The following is a 19,961-nucleotide window of genomic DNA, read 5'->3' as shown; positions in this document are numbered from 1 at the left end:
TCTTTGATAGAGTCACGTGCCGGACACAACCGCACAGAGACTCAAATCGTGATAGAGAAATATGCAGAGGAAAAGGAGCACACAGAAAGACAGAGATAGAGCATTTCTGAAACCCTAGCTACCAGTACTCCACCCCCAATTTCACCATAGAAGTTTGTCTAAAAAATTTCCATGCATTTCAGCTCATATTTAAGGTAGGCTAAGCTCTCTTTCTAATACAAATACATATCTTTATATATGTATGCATGCAATCTATGTTAATTATATTTTGCTGAATTCAGGATTAGTTAATCGATTGATTATCAATTGAAGGTATTGTATATATATATTTTAACAGAAATGGTGTTGTCGTTTCTGGATGAAAATGGAATAGTATTGTTGATAAGGGTTTTCTTAGTTGCAAGGTGGAATCTTCAATAATGAAAGTTGAAGATTTTTCTTTTGGTGGAAATGGGTTGGATTTCCGAAACCATTTGGCATGGTTTATAATCTGAATTTTTCTTATTTGTCATTGAAATTTGGCTTTTCAGTTTCCTGGCAACCTAAAGAGAGCGTTAGGAAGATGAAAGTTTGAATCTTGTATTTTTCTTTTCTCAGTTCTTATTTGGCCAGCAAACCAACTGTTTGCATTACACTCCTCTTTTCCGTTCATATTTCTTTTTGGGTCCCGGGTGATGAATAACCTAAGGTGTCCAGTTATCATTCAATCTCTTATATTTTCGTCTGGTATTGACTACGAGCTTTGCTCTGCTAGTGTGAAATTTATTTGTTCTCAACTTTCCCAACCTCCCTAGATGGACTATTCGTAGTTGGAAACCAATAACTTGTATGTTGTACGTGAATGTACTGGTGTAAAGTGAATAAAAACAAGTGAAAACCGATACAACTGGAATCTACTGTCATGGGGAAGCTGGGAACTCCTCCCTTCGATAAGGAACCAGTCTTTGTGCTCGTCAATATCTCTCATTTATGCACACAGAGACACTGAAAAACTCCATTGAAGTTTTTCTATAAATTTACTGGCATTTCTTTTTTCTTGTTACAATTATCACTGTTGATTGTTATAGTTACATTAAAATTAGTGATGATACTCATCTTGAAATTTCAGGCATATCAAATCTGGTTTGCTCTCCACCTCTTATTGTTTGTTACCTCTAAATACAGGAAAAATATTTGAGAAAGCTCTCCGGATAAGAATGCTAATACACATTTTGTTGGGATTCAAGATCATATCATTTTGGGAAGCACTGATAAATAGTCTGTCCTTACTTAACAAAGTTAAGCTTTTGAATAGAGAAAAGGTTTTATTTGCCTTGTGACTTCCTTGTTTTTGGAATTGGAGGTGCAAGGTGGTTTCTGGTTCACATCTTCTAAAGTTTAGTTGCAGTATCACTGTCAAATGTCAGAAGGTGTCATGGCGGTAGTCAAACCTGAGGTATGCTATTTCATTATCTGATGAATTATAAATGGTAATTTAGATAAATTAGATTATTTAGTTTGGGCAACATAGGCAATCCAATTTTGCCCATTTTATCTTTTTAGCAGCCTACGCATCTTTTAGGGCCCTTTGTCATTTGAGTATGACAGGAAGGTTTTCTTGTCTAGTTGTTGAAAATTGTTCAAGGGCATACTTGCTCTCTCACTCACTCACTCACTCACTCACTCACTCTCTCTCTCTCTCTCTCTCTCTCTCTCTCTCTCTCTCTCTCTTAATGATAAACATACCTTTCAGATTTTGATTTAGGATGAACAAGATGTCCGAGGTTTATGGTTTAGGGTAAACTCTTGCAGGAATCTTAATAGAGAATAGTTTCTATGGGTGCTAGGGCTGGGGCTAATGGTCGGAATAAGGTTGGTCTTCTAGTGGTAGATCATGAGGTGAGACCTAAATATTAAGGGGTTTAGTTGTGGTGATTTCAGCTGCGTAGAAATTATTTTAAGATGGTAGTTAACACTGCAGCTTCTAGGGTTATGGGTTCTGTGGGTGGCGTGTGGTAGTTCAAGCTAAGATAATACATTCAACTTTAGGAGAACATTAGTTGTGGTTCTCTTTCGACTCCCTCTGAATTTTTCTTATGTTTTGTTCAACTAGATGAAGTCTTACATCTGGCTTCAAACCGCTGACGGCTCAATCCAACAAGTAGAAGAAGAGGTTGCCATGTTTTGTCCCATGATCTGCCGAGAAATATTGCAGACAGGAATGGGATCTTCCAAAAACTATGCTATATCACTTCCTCAACGAGTTAACCCTGCCATTTTGGGCTTAATACTTGACTACTGCCGGTTTCATCAAGTACCAGGTCGCTCTAATAAGGTCTGATACATAAATTTGGCACTCATGGTTTCTTTTGCTTTTCCTACATGATATTGTTCACCAGTTGGCAAGAAATGATACAAAGCTTTTGCATAAAAATTGGAGCAAAATGTATGCTATGTGGGTGAGAAGTGGAGGTTTTAATATTCTGCTATTCGTTATCATCATGTACACAGTGAAGTCAGAAGTAATTATATGATTCAATTGTTATATGTATTTGAGAGTATTGTTATCTTGTTTAGGAACGCAAAACTTTTGACGAGAAATTTATTCGAATGGATACAAAAAAGTTATGTGAGTTGACATCTGCCGCTGACAGCCTCCAATTGAAGCCTTTGGTTGATCTCACTAGCCGAGCACTTGCTCGAATTATTGAAGGAAAAACACCTGAGGAGATACGTGAGACATTCCATTTACCTGATGATCTCACAGAGGTTTGTTGCTATCAGAAGTCATTGGTTTTTATTCTCTTTCATCCATATTTTTCATGTATACATGGTTCAATCCAGGAGGAGAAGTTGGAACCTTTGAGAAACATAACTGATGATCCACGTATCCGGCTTCTTAATCGGTTATATGCTAGAAAGAGGAAAGAATTAAAAGAGAGAGAGAAACTGAAGGTGCTTACTTTTACTTGAAGAGTTTGAAGCCTTTACCATATGTTAAATGCGATATTTGTGGTAATTTTATATTTCACAATATTTATTATTTGAATTGTGTGTAAAGTAGTCCAATTGTGATTATGTTTTGGAGTCTTGAATGGTTAAAACCTGCATATACATGTTTGCACTAATAGAAAGTTCTTTTATTTGTTTCAGAATGTTGAGGTTGAGGAAGAGCGTGTCGATGAACGTTCAGTCGATGACCTCTTGACTTTTATAAATGGTGGAAGTGGAGGTATGAACCAGAAATCTTTCCTCTTTATCCTGGTTGCAAATTGTGTGCCTGTATTCTTACATATTGAGTTTTAACTTTTTGAGACTTCTTCCTTCGGTGTAGAAATTTATATGTTATGTTGGGCTCTCAAATTGGTAGTACATAGAATTCTCATCTGTGGTGTTGCTTAGTGAAGTGAGTTTGCTTCCAAAGGACCACTTTATAGAAGCTTACTGGCATCTATGTTCTGTCAGTACGTTCACATATATTGATACTTCAAGAAGTATTCAAGATTGTTTTTCCATTCATTCTATACTATCGCTTGGAATATGAGAGTTGTATTTGATATACCTATCTTGTTACTTGTTATCTACTAACTTAGCTGTAATGTGATATGCTCTACAGAGTCAAAGGGGGTTAAGACCAATAAGAATAAAAAGAAAAATCGGAGAAGAAAAGATCATCCAAAAGACTCTTCAACCAGTGTAAATGGAAGCCATAATAAGGTTGGTACTTCTCTCTCTCTCTCTCTCTCTCTCTCTCTCTCTCTCACACACACACACACACACACACACACTCACACACACACACACACACACACACACACACACACCCCAACCCCACAATTAAGTGTGTATAGTCTGCTTGTGACTATTTTCCTGCATATGTCAGCATTTGTTTGTGATTTCTCATTGTTGGTGCCTACATTTTTAGGACTTGGATGCTCTTTCTTCTGATTACCATGATGGTGACATTATCAATGTTGAGTCGCCATCTCCCAGTTCTTCAAAGTTGCAAGATTCTACATCAGTTACCTTTTCACCAAAGCTTGAGTTTGATGATTGTGATATTGATGATGATTTAGATCCTGCCATGAAGGAGGAGCTTGACAGGTAACAACAATGTCCAGATAGAGTTTGTCGATGATGAATCAAACTTCTGTTTATTCGTAGATCATACTAAAATCTATGACTGTAGTATGGAACTTTCGGGGTTCAAATAAAATATGCGTTATGCTGATTCTTGTTTCCACATACCATGGAAATTATTATGTAATATCCCATCACTTGGTTACTCAGTATAATGTATAGATATTTAATAATTATTGCAAGACTTTTTTTATGTCGTATGTCATATTTTACTTTATGTTCTATGCTTTATGTAGGGAAGTGGAGGATTTTGCACGAAGATTAAACTCAGATTGGCCAGAAAGAATGCAGGAAATTTTATCATTGGGCCAAGAGAGGAGGCTTGCACCTATAAATATAAATGGCAATGGCTCTGCGCATAGATATACAAGTATGTTGGAATTCATCCTGAGAGAGAAGGTTGAGTGCAGATTGTAGTTAGACTGACAGAGTTACTGGGTGGTATGCAGGTTTGGACAGGAGATAATGAGAGGATTATTTAATCAGAATGTCCAGCAACTCGAGTGATTGGAAGAGAAGCTACCCATGGGGTTTGCTGCTGCAGAAGCTTAAAAGAGGGAGCAGTGTTTTTGGTGTTGACGGCATGTGAGTATATTTGTTTGTTTTTCCATCACCAAATGCAATTTTCGTTCTGTGGCATCTTCTATGTTGAAGAAAGGAAAGAGACAGATGTTTGAAAAAAAGAAAGGAACTCGGAGGCTACAATAGGAGCAAAGTTTCCTCGTTGTCTCGAGTGCTTGTTTTCTCTTTTTGGTTGTTTAAGAGGAACTAATTTCCTCTGTTTTGCCTTGAGCCAATGTTGCTGGCTGTCTTCTGTACTTTCTTGAAATGATGCTGAATTTACAGATGTACCTTTTTCATTTTCATTTCTTATAGGCCCCATTTGGCTTTGGAAAGTCTTACGAGAAGTTGTAAGTTCTTAAGTTAATGTAATGAAATTGAAATGCAAAATAAAGGTTATTCAAAAGTCTCTGTACAATTTGGTCGTTTCATGTGTTGGATAGGCCAATTATATATATGCGACGAATATAAATGGTAGACCTATTAGGTTCCGTGTGCACAACTTAAGCTTTCAACCGGCCAAAAACATGGATAATATTGATAATAATAATACAGAAGATTCCTTTTGGGCCCTTTGGAATAACTTTGCCATGTAGATTTAGTATTAATTCAGCCAAACATACGCAGCTCTACGAATAAGGAAAAAGACTGAAGGATTGTCTATGAAGATCATTTATTCATTAACAAACGAAAAGAGAAAAAGAAAAAAGTATGCCCTTGAGTACATTGATTGGTCAATATTCTTTCACTTTTTGCAGAGAGTAATATTTCTTGAAAGCTCTAGGAAGATAAACAGGCAATAAGAAACCAAAAAGGTTGAAGCACCAAAAGGCCATGTTAGCAATTGCAAGCCCTCTCCCAAGATACAATCTCTTTGCAGATCCACCATACTCTTCATACTCTTTGGAAAACTCACTTCTGAGCCACTCCACAATGGTGAAAATCCTCCTGGAATTATAGAAAACCGGCACGAAAACGCGTATCGGGGTCGAAAACCTGTCAGTGAAAGCCACTCCTTCCATGAACACTTGACTGGCAAGAAGGAAAACATGTGGGGAAGCAGCGCTGATGCCTTCTTTGTCACCCTCCACAATGCCCTCAAGTATATAAGCTATGGGGAGCAAAAGGCCTACGATGGCTCCCACGAGAACATAGAGGCGCAGAATCTTGTTTTGAGGGTTAAAGACTGCAGGGTCTTTAGGAGAATTGAGGGTTGTGGGGAAGGCAACTTTGGAGATGAAGTGGATGTAGATCATGGAGAAGAGAACGAAAGCAAAGTCTGTAGGGCTTACCATGCCGCTGGCCGCGAGGACAACGATGACTGCCAGGGCGTTGAGCTGCCGGAAGGAGAACAAACCGGGTTTGCTTTGGGCTGGGGGCTTTTGGCGGGGGCTGAGCTTTGAAGAAGCTGGGTCATGGTGTTCTTTGAATTCATGTTCTTGTTCTTTTGGCAGGCTTATGTCATTGCAAGTTGGACCAACCCCACCTGACATTTTCTATGCTTTTTGTTGTTTGTTATGAGAGAGAGAGTGAGAGAGTTGGATTTGCTTGCACAGAAGCGGAGTTGAAGTAGTTGCGGAGAGAAAATGAAAAATTGTGATGAAGAAGAAAAAGTGATTAAGCTCAGAGAGGAAATTTAAGATGGAGGGATGGGGAGAAGGGAAGATAGGGTTAGGCATAAGGTGGGGAGGGTGGATACGTGGCAGTGTAATAGGGTATTAAGGAAACAGCTTGGTAAGAAGAAGAGAGGTTGTGGACATAATTTTATCTAATTTTGTTAGTCTAAGTCAAAATTGGCTTAGCTGTTCTTAAGCTCAGCTTATCAAATTAGACAGAGGAAATATGTCTGAGCTACTTGCAGGCCATGGAATTCGGTGCCATGACAAAATTTACACTTATGTTTCAGTGTGTGGCAGAGTTTGTTTCCTGCAGTACATGTGGTGATCATGGGACCCACAATAAAATTTTATTAAAAAAACAGAAAATTACCCTGCAAATTGAAATTACAAAAGTGAGAGTGATGGAGACTATCTTTCTAAGAGAAGAACTAGTCAACATTGAACTAAAAAACTTTGTTCACAATTAAGAAAAAGAAGAAACTAAACTCTAATTTTTAACTGATCAACTGAACTACAAAAACATCTTCCAAATTTCTGACAGAAGAACACTGGTAACTGAAGTAGTAAAAGGATAGAGATACAAGTCACTGGAACCATTTTCAATCTTTGCTTTCCTTGTGGGCAGAGTAATATTTCTTGAAAGCTGCTGGAAGATGGACAAGCAACAAGAACCCGAAAAGATTCAAGGACCAAAAGGCCAAATTAGCAACAGCAAGCATTCTCCCTAGGTAAAGTCTCGTTGCAGATGCACCATACACTTCTTCTTTAGAGAACTCGTTTTTAAGCCGCTCCACAAGAGTAAAAATCCTCTTAGAATTATAGAAAACGGGCACGAAAACGCGTATGGGAGTCGAAAACCTGTCACTGAAAACCACTCCATCCATAAAGACTTGACTGGCAAGAAGAAAAACATGAGGAGCAGCTGCTTTAATTCCTTGTTTGTCACCTTCCATAATGCCCTCAAAGATATATGCTATTGGGAGAACAAGGCCTATGATAACACCCAAGAGAGCATAGAGGCTCAGAAACTTGTTTTGGGGGTTAAAGGCTTGGGGATCTTTAGAAGAAGGGAGGGTGGGAAAAGCAAATTTTGAGAGGAAGTAGATGTAGATGTAGATGTAGGAAAAGAGAACGAAAGCGAAGTCTCCAGGGCTTACCATGCCACTGGCTGATAGGACTATGATGACTGCCAGGGCATTGATCTGCCAAAAGGGGAGGACCCTAGCTTTCTTGAGCTTTGAAGAAGTTGGGTCTTGGCTTTGTTTGAGTTCATGTTCTTGTTCTTTTGGGAGGCTAATGTCACTGTAAGTTGGACCAACCCCACCTGACATTTTGTGTCTTTGTAAGACAAGTTTTCTTGGTTATGGTCAACTGGGAAAGTAGGACTTGGGAGATTTTCCTTGCACAAAATGTGAGCTGAAGTTATACACAGAAGAAGGCAAATCAGTGTGGCATATGCACAAGGAAGATGAAAGAAAGTTATGAGCTCCTTCTAAATATAAAAATGGAGTAAGAAGATTTGAAACAGAAAAATATTCTTACTGATGTTTGTGTAATTGAGTATAAAATTAAACAGGGGAAAATGACAAGATCAAGGGAGTCTGACAGAGTTGAACAAAAAGTGACCAAGATGGACAAGTGGCAGTCTCATGGGAATTTTAGGTGTGACTCTCTCTTTTTGTTAACCTTATCTCTCTTTTTCTGGGCCTATGTTCTTATCTTCTTCAAGCTCATTGAAATTAGACACCAGGAACATGTATTTTTAAGTCCAAATACCAAATACCAAATACCGAAATACAATACATATATTATTTTTTGATGTGACTACATACGTATACATACAGAGTAATACATATATTGATATATTGATATTGGAGTTCACTCTGTTTTTGCAGAGTAATATTTCTTGAAAGCTCTAGGAAGATAAATAGGCAACATAAACCCAAAAAGATCCGAAGTCCAGAAAACCAAATTAGCAATGGCAAGCCATCTCCCAAGAGACAGTCTCCTTGCAGCAGCAGATGCAGAACCACCGCCATAATCATCACCATAGCCTTCGGAAAATTCATTTCGGACCCAATCCACAAGGGTGAAAATCCTCTTCGCGTTAAAGAAAACCGGCACGAAAACCCGAATTGGAGTCGAGAACCTGTCGGAAAAAGCCACTCCGTCGACAAAGGCTTGACTGGCAAGAAGAAACACGTGCGGGGCAGCCGCTCTGATGCCTTGTTTATCTCTTTCCAAGAAGCCATCGAAGATATAGGCTATGGGGAGGACGAGGCCGATGACGGCGCCAAAGATTGGGCCAAGTCTGACCATTTTGCTTTGTGGGTTGAAGACTGGTGTGTCCTGAGATGGGTCTCTGGAAATAGTTGGGAAGGAGAATTTGGAGAGGATAAAGATGTAGACGATGGAGAAGAGAACAAAGGCCAAGTCTTGCAGGCTGACCATGCCGCTGGCTGAGAAGACAAGCATGACTATGAGGGCATTGAGCTGCCACAGAGAGATGAGATTAGCTTTGCGTACAGTTTCCATGGTTTGACCCTTTTCTGGGTTGAGGTATTTCAGGGAGCTTGCTGGGACGTCGTCGTTTTGTTGTTTGAAAACACGTTCATGTTCCTGTTCTTGTTCTTCTTGGAGGCTAAGGTCTTCGTGAGTTGCAGCAGCCATTTTCTTGGTTATGGTTTAACTGGGAACTATGAGAGCTGGATTTTCTTTTTCTCTGTTTTATTGCAGAGAAACAGAGAGCTGAATTGAAATATATAGAGGGGAGGAGAGTGGAGAAGAAAGACGGGTGAAGCATGTACAGCTGTTAGCAGAGTGGACACGTGGCAGCCACATAGGAATTTGAGGTGGTATGCGGTGTAAGTTGACAAACCAGTTGCTGAGGAGAGAGAGGTGTGACATAACCTTAGCTCTTTTCCCTGGAAAAGCCTTTGTATGTTTGGGAAAATAAGTTTTTCTTTCTTTAAGGGCAATTATAATCTCCTTTTTACACCTTTTCATTTGCATGTAGAGTATACTAATGGTTAATTTGGAACAATTTATCTAAAAATGAAGGAAATAGAACACTGTTTTTGAAATGAAATCAAAAGAACGGCAATTTATCTAAAAATGAAGGTAATAGAACACTGTTTTGGAAATGAAATCAAAAGAACGGGAAATTGAACGGGTAAGAGCTATTAACAAATTGAGCTATAAACCTAGTCGAACATTTAAATGATCTTTTTTGGGTGAATTTAAATATTTTCACATCGAAAAAGAACTATAATAGTAGAACTTCCAGACTGCCTCCATACTCATTTAGATTTTATATATAGAGAAAATATATTCTGCAAATAGGCTTGTCCAGAAATCGACTCATTCCGTCTGTCGGTCACATTGCCGACGGTACAAAGAATATATGGCAACAAAAATAAATAAGGACGGTTCACACTAAAAAAACCAAATTTATTACATAAAATTTTGACAATTAAGCAAGAAAGGAAACAAAGAAGAAAATCTCAAAATCTCACTAAATCAATCTGCTATGACAACAAAAGAAAAAAAAGGCGGAACTACAAAACTTATCTTCCAAAACTTTTCTTCAATTTTCTGACAGAAGACCACTGGTAAAACTGGAACCCTCTGCTAAGAATATAATGACTGGGCTAAACTGTGCACATCGTATAACCAAAAAAAAACAAAAACCATCTCTTTCCCCTCTATCGCTAGGTAACTGTGCTCTGTTTGGGAATGTATTTTATCTTCAAACCCTTTTCAGGCTTCGTCCTGTGCTTGACTTTAGCAGCTCCAGCAGTTGGAACCTCAAGTCCCTCTACATTTACAAGCCGGTTTTCTGCATTGCCAAGAATGCTGCGTTTAAACTTCAATGAATGACTAGATTCTACTTCGCCATCATTTTGATTGTCTGGGCACCTGGGAGGCTCAGAGTCTTGTAATAGAACCAATTCTACATGGTCTGCCGCAATAGCTTCCTTCCACCCTGCACAAATCAAGATGCTTACTTATTGTATAGCATTTTAGGGTTAATTAACTTAGGTGGGTACTGTACAAAAGATCAAGATACACAATGGAACTGAACTCACTCTGTGCAAGAAAATCTTTTGCCGCACGGCTAGAGAACCTCAAGCTTCCAGTTTCATCCAGGTGAGTAAAGCCATTCCCATTTCCATCATTACCGCCATCCATGACACACGATCTTGGACAATTTTCACTGGAAGGGTTTTGACTGTTGCCCTTTTCAGCTACCACATCAATTTCAGATGCTCTGTTGCCATTCTGAATTGCCATAGGACCCTGTGTTCCATGCCGGCTCACAGGCCTCCAAAGCTTCACTGTTGACCGATTTGTGCCACTATGTACCAAATCAGGTTTATTGGTTTTATCGTGAGCATTGTTCTTTGGAATTTGATGCTCCAAAAGGCAATCATCATCAACTCCGGCCAGATTATCATTTTCTTGGGAACAATTTCCAAGATTGACCGATATGGAACCAATCAAAACCTCGTGGTTCTTAATTTGATCTGGTTCAGTTGCTTCCTTCTGTACTCCAGCTTTCAAACTTCCCCCATCATATTCTGGTTTAGGTTTTCGACTCCATACTTTATTGCCACTAGAAGCAGCCCTTGAATCCCTGTGGTTACCATGATTTTGTATGGATGAAAGCTTTGATGTTTGAGAGCTCTGACCTCCATGAAATCCATTAGGCACACCCCGCTGTGATTTTGACAACACCTGCCATCGGGCAACAACTGCACGTCGACAACCACTTCCTTGCACCATTCGCCGTTCAACATTTGGACCACTCACCGAATCAGTATGTCCATGGATAAATTCAGTCTGAGATTCGGGATCCACATTTTCATCAGCAGTTGAAAGTTGGAATGCTTCAAGAGATAAGCTATCATGAGCCTGCACATCTGAACTGGTCGTGTCAGAATCAAATGTTGCTGAAGGACTAGATGTTTCTACCAGTGGCTCAGCCTCCCGTGTTTCGTCAATGTTCTCTTTAACATCGACTTTATCCCCATGTCTTTGATCCTTTGCCTTTTGTTCTTTCTGCCTAAGCTTCTTCTGCCTTTTCCTTTCCATGAGCTCTGCTTGCCTACAGAAATTCGAAAAATTAAATGAAACAAATTACACAGTTGAAGAACCCACATGCACTGAATATCCAAAAGAAATGCTTGATGTGTACCTTCTCTGAGCAGCTTCTTCTTCCTCCACTAGCAACTTCTGTAACCTCAAAGCTTCGGCATCCTTGTCAGCATGCCAGGCTTTCACCTGATAACAAAATCAATACATGTTTAAACATGATAAAATAGAGTAAAACCAACTACGTTAAATAAATGGAAAAGAAAAACAAGAAAAGTTACCAATTTTTGTTCCACCAAGAAGCTGGTACAAGCAACTAAGTTCTTTGATTCAAGGCCAATCTTCCCAGCTTCCCCATCGAAAATATATCTTTGCATTGACATGGCTGTCCCAGATAGGAACGTCTTTTCACTTGCATCATCAAGGATAGAAAATAACTCCTGGGAAGAAATGGGAAACCTGGAAGGTCTAGCTTGGACAATATCCTGATAAGGACATAAAAAAGAAAAAGAGTCAGATATATCACATCCATAGAACAGGCCATATGTAAGTTCATTACAATAAAAGCTGATACACAAAAACAAAGAATAAGGCCTTACCAAAAGGGCAGAACCAGCCTTCAAATAAATGTGGGGCATTGAAGAAAATCCTGGTTTCCGAATATGTGTCGTCAATGCCTTTATGATTGAAGACCCTGGAACTTCCTAGAAAGTATATTAAATTAGGATCTCTACTTCAAAAACTATTCCTTTCAAACGATTGCACTTTGAAAACAGATTTTTTATAATAAAGAAAAAAGCAGAAGCAAAACAAACATGAAGCCAACACAAATAATATGAACTGACTTTTGAAAAAAATGAAGCCCATAAGAAATTAACTGATCATAAGTAACTGGAGGAGGTATGCAAAGACAAATCATGGTCAATTCAAAACTATGATCTATGAGGGAAAAATAATACATTTACTGTCCTACCTTGGTTCATGGTTCATGAACCTAAGCATAAGAGGCAAAAAAGAGTACCACTTAATATACCAGCACCATGCATACCATGGAAACATAATTATAGCTTATGAAGCATGCAATCAAACATACAGGCAAGTAAACAGAAAATACCTCTAAAGTTACATTCTTGAATGATGCAGCTTCTTTTGCCTCTTCTGGCGATAGCTAGAAAAAGTACAAATTATGGAATGAGTGAGCGCATCATTAAAAATAAGGTAGCCCTCACATAAATAATTCAAAGAAGAAATTGTACCTTATCCCAAAATGCCCCTAGAAGCTCCCTATTTTTAGAAGAATCCTACACGATGTAAGAAAATATTAAGCATTATGAGCAAACTGGAAAGAAAATTATGCTGAAAGTCGCAATACACAAAACTCAATATGAACAAAGTCATAACACTTTAAAATAGTAAGGAAACCTTATCAAGCTTTTTCAGGCGATGGTGCACACGTATGTGTCTTCTGTAGTTGATGGATGAACAAAACTCGCGGGGACATTTGTCACATTTTTGCAACTGCACTTTAATGGGAGAGTGCAAGGGCCAACCTGGAAGTTCTGCCAAAATTAACATTGCTTTGTCAGCAAACACATGCAACCAAAATACCATCCTATGACATATAATATACAAATTAGTGCAGCCTTTGGCCTTCGCAGGACCAAGAAAAGCAAAACAGCCTCAGGACATTTAGCCCCATTAGAGACAGCTGCATTTAAGCTGAGCCTATCACAAATCTCAATAAAAAAAAGTTTCCCAATTCTATAATCTAACAAAATTTTGTGTTTAGAAGAAATAATTGCTGGTACCTTGTTGATCTAAGGCATGAAGTAGTTGAATCCACGGGACCGGACTATCCCCAGCCCTAGAGAAAGAAATAGAAGGCTCTTTTGCAACTTGTCTGATGATAGTGTCAAGGGAATCGTTTCCCTCCTCTGATTTCATAGCATCCAGAGTGTTTGAGGCCTTAAGTTTAGCAATTGGCATCTATTCACACAGAAGCTTCAAATCCACCAGAGCACTAGATGCCTCTATAAATAATATAAGACAAGTAAAAATAAGGAAAACATCCAACGACAAATTGACATGAAACTGAACTGGACTGAGGAATTCGTATGCCATATCTTAAGCGGATATAGCAAAAGATAGCAAGCTCGGGGCACAAAAACATCCTCCTTCATCTACATTACCTCTAATAAGTCTAATAAGAGCAAACTAAAATACAGAAGAAAAAGTAAATTGACACACCAATAGGTATAACAAAACAAATTCTAAAATACAGATCCACCAGAAAGAATGCATAGCTAAAAGTTCCTCCACCTCGACAGAAAACGAAGCATCTACATACATAAGCAGCACGACCTCTTTATAGAAATATATTCTTACAAAAAAAAAATTGAAATAAAATTGAGGCTAAACGAATCAACATACGGGGAATAAACCAAATTGAACCCACTATAGAAAAGGGAAACAAGAATTCAAATCTTTCATAATCCGCAGTCAGGAACTTAACATGCAATCAAAAATAAACCAAGCACGACTATAAGACTTAGCTAAGTTGAAAAAAAACCATTCATATACAGCACAAAACTAATATATATATCGAAATTCTCTCATAATTTTTTTCTATTTTGGTTGCACAAATACAGAGTCTTTCCAGCTATCAAACAGAACGACAATACAATTAACCAAAAAAAATAAACGACTCAGAAAGCATGAATATGAGAAGGCAAAGCTTGGTAAGGTTTGGGAACACGTGATCTATGATCAATATGTGATTCTATATGTATATATGTAAACATATATATGTAATACATGAAGGCACTGAGAGAGTAATCGGTTTACGTACCAGTGGAGGTGTGAGAAGAGATCGAGAGAGAACCTCAGGCGATCTGTGGGATTCGAAGCGGGCGGGAGGGAGATTGGGAGTGTTTGGCGGGAAGGAAAATCGCCGAGAATACGCGAGAAAGTGATGAGGCAAGGAAGGGAAAGGAGAGAGTTCCGACGGGGTGGAGAGAGAGTGAGAGAGTTCGTAAAGAGAAAATAAATCTAAAGGCTACAGAGATGGACGGGAAGGGAACCCCTCTTCACCCCTCTTCAGTAATAAGGAAAATAAATATTAAAAAAAAACAAAGGAAGCTCAAGATTACGACATGAGACGGTAGCATTTATTTTCACGCGCCAACGGAGAGCGTTGATGCGGTGCGTTGGGAATTGAGAGGTTGACAGCCCTAAATTGGTCCACTTGAGAGAATTCAGCTCATTATAAAATTTGTGGGAGGCCCGTCCACTTCGGATTGGGCTTCCAGTTATTTTTTATTTTTTATTTTTATCAATAGGGCTTCAAGTGTTTGTAGCTCTGGCAAAATAATCAAGGATTAAATTCCTTTCTTTTTTTCAATACTGAGTGTGCCCTATAAGGGTGTCTTGGGATTCCTCAATAGAAGCTCGCTGTATATATATAAGATCATCTAAACTACTATCTGATTTACGAAAAGGGGATTCGAATTTGGTCAAAGTAACCTTTCTAGTAACTGTGTTTGTGCCCAAAATATTATTGGTAATTGTTTCAAATATAGTATATTTGGTCACTGTGATTTACAATGTTTGCAATTCAAACCACCTTGTATATGAAAGAAATAAAGATTCATGAAATTTTTACAACTCTAGTTGCCACTGTTGAATAGCATACTGAAGGGCATAATTGGGGACCAGATTGCAGTGTTCAAGCTTAAGATTCGTCATGGGCGAGGTATTGTGGCCGCCTTTCAACCATCCTCTTATTGCTTCTTCTTCATAGGTAAACCCATCTGCTGCTATGTGTGGATCTTTCATGACTTCCTGCAAGTAAAACAGTCATGGTCATCAGAAAAAACATTCAAAATGGTGCCCAAGTTACCATTTTAAGTTCTAAGTTAGTTGAATCTACAGAAACTGGACATCAAATACACGTGCAGCAGTAGACGTAAATCACCTGGAAAATGGGGCAGACAAAATGGGATGGTGTCCTAATAAGTTTCTTGGAAATCAAGCATGATGCTGAGGCAGCACAGGAAGCTCCCATTGCCTCATGGACAACCCATAGGTCAGGCCGATTCAACTGGTTCTTCTCGCAACACCTCAGTGCTAAGTAAGCAAGCTCCTTTGCTTGCTCTTGTGGCCAATCCCCAGCTGAAATGTCCAACAACGCGTCGATATTGTCATTTTCTAAAGCAGATTTCACATCCTTCACTATCCCTAGGAGTGGTCTTGCAGTTAAAAGCTGTAAGAGTATAATCCCAAATGAGTAAACATCTGATTTGGGTGTAAGGTTTCCAGTTTCAAGATACTCTGGATCCATATACACATCTGTTCCATTTGGGTCATTATGCATTCTGGCGAAGTTGGCCGGATTTTCATTCTGTGGGATCAAACCAACGATGCCCAGATCACCCAGTTTGCTCACAAAGTTTGCATCAAAGAGAATGTTACTGGGTTTCACATTCCCATGCACAAGACAAGGGATATTTGAGTGAAGGAAGACAAGGGCAGAGCATATCTCAGTAGCAATGCACGTTCGAACTTTCCATGGAAGAGGTGGAGTGTTGCCTTTGCAGGCAAGGCGGTCTTCAAGGCAGCCATTTCTTAGGTACTCATACACAAGTGACCTGGATTCTGGACAGTTTCCAATCAGTGTTACCAAGTTTGGATGCCTCACTCTGCTCAAGACCTCTACCTGATGAAATTCAACCAAAACAAAGAATTCATTGGTGTTTTACTGGTTTCTAATAACATAGTATTGTAGGGGAAAAAAAGCAGCATAACATTTACCTCATCTTGGAAGTCTAATTGCGTTTTAGAACCATAAGAAGGCAACATCTTTATAGCAACATGCATGTGGCGAAGAATCCCTTTGTAAACACTTCCATACCTTCCTTCTCCAATCTTCCAGGATGGGTCAAAATTGTGAGTTGCCTCGTTGATCTCCATAAAAGAGAACACAGGGAATTCTGCCCGACAAAAGCTTGCAGCTTCCCCTTTTATCGATGTCCTTAGCCATTTGACTTTTGTTATTGCATCTCTATGCTCTATCTGCAGCTTATCCCGTCTATCCTTGAAAGTTATCAAGAGCTCCACAGCTGAGAGGATCTTCTCCTCTAACTGCTTCACCATACACTGAGAGTCTCCCAGTTGGCTCTCCAGCGCTAACTTATTGTCCTGGGCCATCTGGAGTTGTTCTATGAATCCATTACGTTCATCCTTCAGCCCATCTATTTCCTGCCTTACTCTAGCGAGCGCTTCTTCCATCTCTTTTCTTTGGCTCATCTCCTTTGTGCATAAACTTTCAAATGCTTTGGCCTGTAAGAAGGTGTCATAAACACAAACTTGCTGGTGAAAATTGAGATAGTATCTACGATGAGTACGTATGCATTCATGAACAAAATATGCATGCTTGCACAGATGCACATTGCAGACAAATATCAGCCAAACACTTCCTAATAAACCCAGAAGGTCAAAGTTTGAGCCAAACACTAACTAGAAATGGTCAGGCTACATAACTGGGATAAGTTTAACTCATCAGTCAATTGTGCTGCCCAAGATACAGAAAGCATAGTTTACTTAGGGTCGATTTGATAACGTTTTTTTTTCCCTTGTTTTAATTAGAAGAGGAGAGACGAGAGATGAGGAGATAAAATACATAAACTAATTCTTAAATGAAAAGTTTAACTAAAAAAAACAGGCTTAGTTTTTTACCAAGTTAATTTCCAGCCATGTATATCCTGAAAACCTAATATTTTCGTAAGACAAAAGAATTTGATCAAATTTGACGTTAATATATAAACCCAGCATCCCCTGCCAAAACAATAGCAATACAAAAAGAAAATGAGAAATTGATTAGCAAAAGATAAATTTCACCTTGCATTTAGCCTCCGTGGCATTATCTTCCTCTTTCCACCGCTTCACTGTCCCTTCATATTCTTTCTGTTTTGAGTTCTTATTAGTGTCCACAATGTTTGGTTCTACTAGATGATAACTTTCACAAGCTTCTTTTTCCTCCTGCAAAGATGGGCAGTTAAATACTAATCAAATAATGAGCAATATAATATCCATAAAGGGAAGATTATTATCATGAATTATATTCTACAGTACAAGTATGTTCATTATCTGCTCCAACATTATGTGTCCATTAACTCAAAACCTCAGGACATAAAAATTAAAAATTCTTCATTTTCATGACCCTTCACCCTTTTTTAGTTCAAATATAAGTGTACCAAGACGATGCATAAAGAAAATCATCTAGGGACTTGTATATGACAATGAACAATTTTTTCTAACCTCATCTATCAGCAATGGGGTCAACCTCTTTGATATTTCTTCCAATTCACTGGTATCTTCCTCAGCATCTGCAGAGCTCTGTAATAAAGTTACTTGTCTAGTACTCGCTTATATTATAAAAAAATCAAACAGATTTTTCTCATCCGAGACATAACAGTTTGGGTAGTGACCCTACCTAGATTTCTCAGCCAATGAGTTGACTCTGATTTTAAGTGCTCTGGTTGTTCTGCTCCACTAGCCGAACTTGTAAGCAGCAAAGGAGGGGCAATTTCTATTTCAGATTCATCTTCTCTGTCTCCCCTGTTAAGTGCAATTGTATATGGTGTACATATACAGATAAAGCAACAAGTTACAGAAATGACAATTTGAACTTAAATGGGAAAGCCACTTGGGCCGAAACAACAGTTTGAGTTAGTCTGCCAATGCTAATACATTAGGATAAAAATCAAACACACGTTAATGCATGGGTTATTGTAAAGGGTGCCAATATTACCTTGTATATATGAGGTGCCCCTTACAAACAAACCAAATATGACAAGAACTAGCTGCCTTGTTGCATACAAAAAATGCTTTCCTGGACTTTATCTCTGCCAATCTCCTGCAATCGCAGTGAGTATGAGTCAGTCAACTTAAATTTAAGGCAGATAAGCATGTTCTCACAAGTCTTTCAACTCATCAAAGATCACAAATTTTTTTCCGTTTAATTAGAGACAACAATAATAGATGATTTTCTATAACAGAAATGTACCCACATAGTATTAGGAGTAACATTAAGAATAAATTTGAAAGATCACAATTTCCTTCTCCTAATCCCTTATCCAGAATGATGCAACACAATAGCATGACGTCTACAACATGAGTACTTTTATTTAAAATTTGAGTGTGATAGAGAGACAAAGTTTTCCCCTTCTAATGAAAAAATGTATCCTTGAAAAGTATAATCACTGATGCATACTCAGAATAATATTCATCTGCAGCTGCCCCCATGACAAGCCATCTAATATTGTGCCGAGCAATTAATTCAACAATCCCCTCTTCAACATTTTGCATCTCAATCCATACTTCATTTGCCTGCACCTGCATTTATCAGAAATCATTTGGGAATGTTTTATGAAATGTCTTAGTCCAGTTTCCTAAAATATTTGAATGTTCATATTCTTCCAATCACGCATGACTTGCAATTCTATTCTTACTAACACAATTGACTTAAAATTCAGAATGATCAATGCTAAAGCTCACACTATGGTACGAAAACAACGAAAGGGGATCGTTACCCCTGCTCTGATGAGAATCAGTAGGTACTGATCTAGAAGTTTGCGAAGTTTTGTCCTCTCAAGTGCTTGGTATACCTTGATGGCTCCTTGTTGCAATTTACTGGCAGGACCATTTCCTTCTGCTGCAAAGAGTAGCAAAATCACAATAATTAAAAGCTCTGAAGACAAATAAATTACAACTAGAAATTGGAGATGGAAACTACTCCACAATTGACTCAGAATTCAACTCCCCTAGCTTTTGTTGTATTATCTCAGCAGCCAAACACAAGCTCAAGCTCTCACAGAACATAAACCAAAAGACATTGAACGAAAATTAACATTCAAAGTCAAAAACTCACAAAGTGAAAGCACGCGGGAAGGCTTGTGAACATGGAGTAGGCATATCTTCTTCCCTGCGAAGTTCTTTACCGCCCAAAGCAGCGTCGTTTCGCTCTGCTTCACGTCCTTCCCCACCGCAACGAATATAGTCTCGTCCACATTCAACACCCGCCCTTCTTCTTCACCCTCTTCATCGCTCCCCATCCGTACAATATCGCCGAATCTCATGGAATTTCGAATCCCGGGCGAGGCCAGGGAATCGGTCTGTTCTGGGGATAGTGAACTCAGTGAGTCAAACTCAGTCATTGCCGAGTCATAGAAAAGCTAAACCCTGTTCACTGTAATTCCGATAAGACATGGTATTATTTCTGTACCAAAATTAGTCCTTACCTGATCTGTTACAAAAACAACTTTACTTATGGTTATGTGTTTCCTTTTGGGCTGAGATTCTTATGAAAATTTGAAGATACTTTTAATTCAGATGAAAAAGAAAAAGAAAGTAATTTTAATTAGAAAGTTAGAGAGAGAGAGAGAGAGAGAGAGCTAGAAAAGAGAGTAACAGAAAAATTGTAACTTTTCCTTATTTTATGCTTTGGTATGTAATAAATTATTAGTCAATAGACTCAATACGTAAGGTAGAAGAAGTAAGTGCAAGCAAGAC

The 19,961-nt window shown here is 38.6% G+C and overlaps 6 protein-coding genes across 11 annotated transcripts; 1 reads left to right on the top strand and 5 right to left on the bottom strand.

Annotated features, from left to right (window-relative positions):
• The first annotated feature begins 26 nt into the window (after nucleotides 1-26).
• On the top strand, nucleotides 27-4,985 carry LOC110767749 (SKP1-like protein 21). Of its 2 annotated transcripts, XM_021971389.2 has the most exons (11): nucleotides 27-194; nucleotides 1,165-1,257; nucleotides 1,343-1,435; nucleotides 2,093-2,314; nucleotides 2,557-2,748; nucleotides 2,824-2,934; nucleotides 3,133-3,211; nucleotides 3,596-3,696; nucleotides 3,905-4,083; nucleotides 4,356-4,489; nucleotides 4,569-4,985. In XM_021971389.2, exons 3-11 carry the CDS (start codon nucleotides 1,400-1,402, stop codon nucleotides 4,583-4,585), a joined length of 1,071 nt encoding a protein of 356 aa, XP_021827081.1. In that variant the 5' UTR covers nucleotides 27-194; nucleotides 1,165-1,257; nucleotides 1,343-1,399; the 3' UTR covers nucleotides 4,586-4,985. The 2 variants fall into 2 exon arrangements, with proteins under 2 accessions (XP_021827081.1, XP_088105027.1); XM_088248901.1 differs by lacking the exon at nucleotides 1,165-1,257.
• A 351-nt stretch (nucleotides 4,986-5,336) lies between these two features.
• LOC110767569 (uncharacterized) lies at nucleotides 5,337-6,333 on the bottom strand. Its single transcript, XM_021971148.2, has one exon. It carries the CDS (start codon nucleotides 6,171-6,173, stop codon nucleotides 5,415-5,417), a length of 759 nt encoding a protein of 252 aa, XP_021826840.1. The 5' UTR covers nucleotides 6,174-6,333; the 3' UTR covers nucleotides 5,337-5,414.
• A 297-nt stretch (nucleotides 6,334-6,630) lies between these two features.
• Nucleotides 6,631-7,835, bottom strand: LOC110767748 (uncharacterized). Its single transcript, XM_021971388.2, has one exon. It carries the CDS (start codon nucleotides 7,628-7,630, stop codon nucleotides 6,899-6,901), a length of 732 nt encoding a protein of 243 aa, XP_021827080.2. The 5' UTR covers nucleotides 7,631-7,835; the 3' UTR covers nucleotides 6,631-6,898.
• Nucleotides 7,836-8,086: 251 nt separating this feature from the next.
• On the bottom strand, nucleotides 8,087-9,012 carry LOC110767724 (uncharacterized). Its single transcript, XM_021971353.2, has one exon. The coding sequence runs from the start codon at nucleotides 8,967-8,969 to the stop codon at nucleotides 8,178-8,180; it is 792 nt and encodes a 263-aa protein (XP_021827045.1). The 5' UTR covers nucleotides 8,970-9,012; the 3' UTR covers nucleotides 8,087-8,177.
• Nucleotides 9,013-9,715: 703 nt separating this feature from the next.
• On the bottom strand, nucleotides 9,716-14,494 carry LOC110767697 (C2H2-like zinc finger protein). 2 transcript variants are annotated; one of them, XM_088248515.1, is made up of 10 exons: nucleotides 14,242-14,494; nucleotides 13,202-13,379; nucleotides 12,816-12,952; nucleotides 12,650-12,694; nucleotides 12,508-12,561; nucleotides 11,993-12,097; nucleotides 11,675-11,878; nucleotides 11,497-11,582; nucleotides 10,388-11,406; nucleotides 9,716-10,284 (listed from the first exon to the last, which is right to left on the bottom strand). In XM_088248515.1, the coding sequence occupies exons 2-10, from the start codon at nucleotides 13,377-13,379 to the stop codon at nucleotides 10,010-10,012; spliced, it is 2,103 nt and encodes a 700-aa protein (XP_088104641.1). In that variant the 5' UTR covers nucleotides 14,242-14,494; the 3' UTR covers nucleotides 9,716-10,009. The 2 variants fall into 2 exon arrangements, with proteins under 2 accessions (XP_088104641.1, XP_021827009.1); XM_021971317.2 differs by having other exon boundaries at nucleotides 13,202-13,423; nucleotides 14,242-14,493.
• Nucleotides 14,495-14,911: 417 nt separating this feature from the next.
• LOC110767758 (U-box domain-containing protein kinase family protein) lies at nucleotides 14,912-19,839 on the bottom strand. 4 transcript variants are annotated; one of them, XM_021971404.2, is made up of 11 exons: nucleotides 19,691-19,839; nucleotides 19,321-19,569; nucleotides 18,983-19,104; nucleotides 18,664-18,785; nucleotides 18,202-18,306; nucleotides 17,884-18,008; nucleotides 17,709-17,776; nucleotides 17,289-17,429; nucleotides 16,203-16,730; nucleotides 15,367-16,107; nucleotides 14,912-15,233 (listed from the first exon to the last, which is right to left on the bottom strand). In XM_021971404.2, exons 2-11 carry the CDS (start codon nucleotides 19,526-19,528, stop codon nucleotides 15,051-15,053), a joined length of 2,343 nt encoding a protein of 780 aa, XP_021827096.1. In that variant the 5' UTR covers nucleotides 19,529-19,569; nucleotides 19,691-19,839; the 3' UTR covers nucleotides 14,912-15,050. The 4 variants fall into 4 exon arrangements, with proteins under 4 accessions (XP_021827096.1, XP_088105703.1, XP_021827094.1 ...); XM_088249577.1 differs by having other exon boundaries at nucleotides 19,321-19,564; nucleotides 19,691-19,836; XM_021971402.2 differs by lacking the exon at nucleotides 19,691-19,839 and having other exon boundaries at nucleotides 19,321-19,684.
• Between the last annotated feature and the right edge of the window lie 122 nt (nucleotides 19,840-19,961).

Source organism: Prunus avium, chromosome 2 (genome assembly GCF_965620075.1).
Source record: "Prunus avium chromosome 2, drPruAviu1.hap1.1, whole genome shotgun sequence".
NCBI lineage: Eukaryota > Viridiplantae > Streptophyta > Magnoliopsida > Rosales > Rosaceae > Prunus > Prunus avium.
This window is presented reverse-complemented; position numbering and strand designations above follow the sequence as displayed.

What these genes read in the sequence shown, in the direction of transcription:
- LOC110767749 (XM_088248901.1), top strand. Translation starts at nt 1,400, where the DNA reads ATGTCAGAAGGTGTCATGGCGGTAGTCAAACCTGAG. An exon ending in TGGCGGTAGTCAAACCTGAG is followed by an intron (nt 1,436 to 2,092) that starts GTATGCTATTTC and finishes TTGTTCAACTAG; the next exon opens with ATGAAGTCTTACATCTGGCT. An exon ending in TAAATGGAAGCCATAATAAG is followed by an intron (nt 3,697 to 3,904) that starts GTTGGTACTTCT and finishes CTACATTTTTAG; the next exon opens with GACTTGGATGCTCTTTCTTC.
- LOC110767569 (XM_021971148.2), bottom strand. Translation starts at nt 6,173, where the DNA reads ATGTCAGGTGGGGTTGGTCCAACTTGCAATGACATAAGCCTGCCAAAA.
- LOC110767748 (XM_021971388.2), bottom strand. Translation starts at nt 7,630, where the DNA reads ATGTCAGGTGGGGTTGGTCCAACTTACAGTGACATTAGCCTCCCAAAA.
- LOC110767724 (XM_021971353.2), bottom strand. Translation starts at nt 8,969, where the DNA reads ATGGCTGCTGCAACTCACGAAGACCTTAGCCTCCAAGAAGAACAAGAA.
- LOC110767697 (XM_088248515.1), bottom strand. Translation starts at nt 13,379, where the DNA reads ATGCCAATTGCTAAACTTAAGGCCTCAAACACTCTGGATGCTATGAAA. An exon ending in TCTTGGTGGAACAAAAATTG is followed by an intron (nt 11,583 to 11,674) that starts GTAACTTTTCTT and finishes TTTTGTTATCAG; the next exon opens with GTGAAAGCCTGGCATGCTGA. An exon ending in AAAAGATTTTCTTGCACAGA is followed by an intron (nt 10,285 to 10,387) that starts GTGAGTTCAGTT and finishes TGATTTGTGCAG; the next exon opens with GGTGGAAGGAAGCTATTGCG.
- LOC110767758 (XM_021971402.2), bottom strand. Translation starts at nt 19,606, where the DNA reads ATGACTGAGTTTGACTCACTGAGTTCACTATCCCCAGAACAGACCGAT. An exon ending in TTCCCGCGTGCTTTCACTTT is followed by an intron (nt 19,105 to 19,320) that starts GTGAGTTTTTGA and finishes TACTCTTTGCAG; the next exon opens with CAGAAGGAAATGGTCCTGCC. An exon ending in TTGTCTGCCCCATTTTCCAG is followed by an intron (nt 15,234 to 15,366) that starts GTGATTTACGTC and finishes TTTTACTTGCAG; the next exon opens with GAAGTCATGAAAGATCCACA.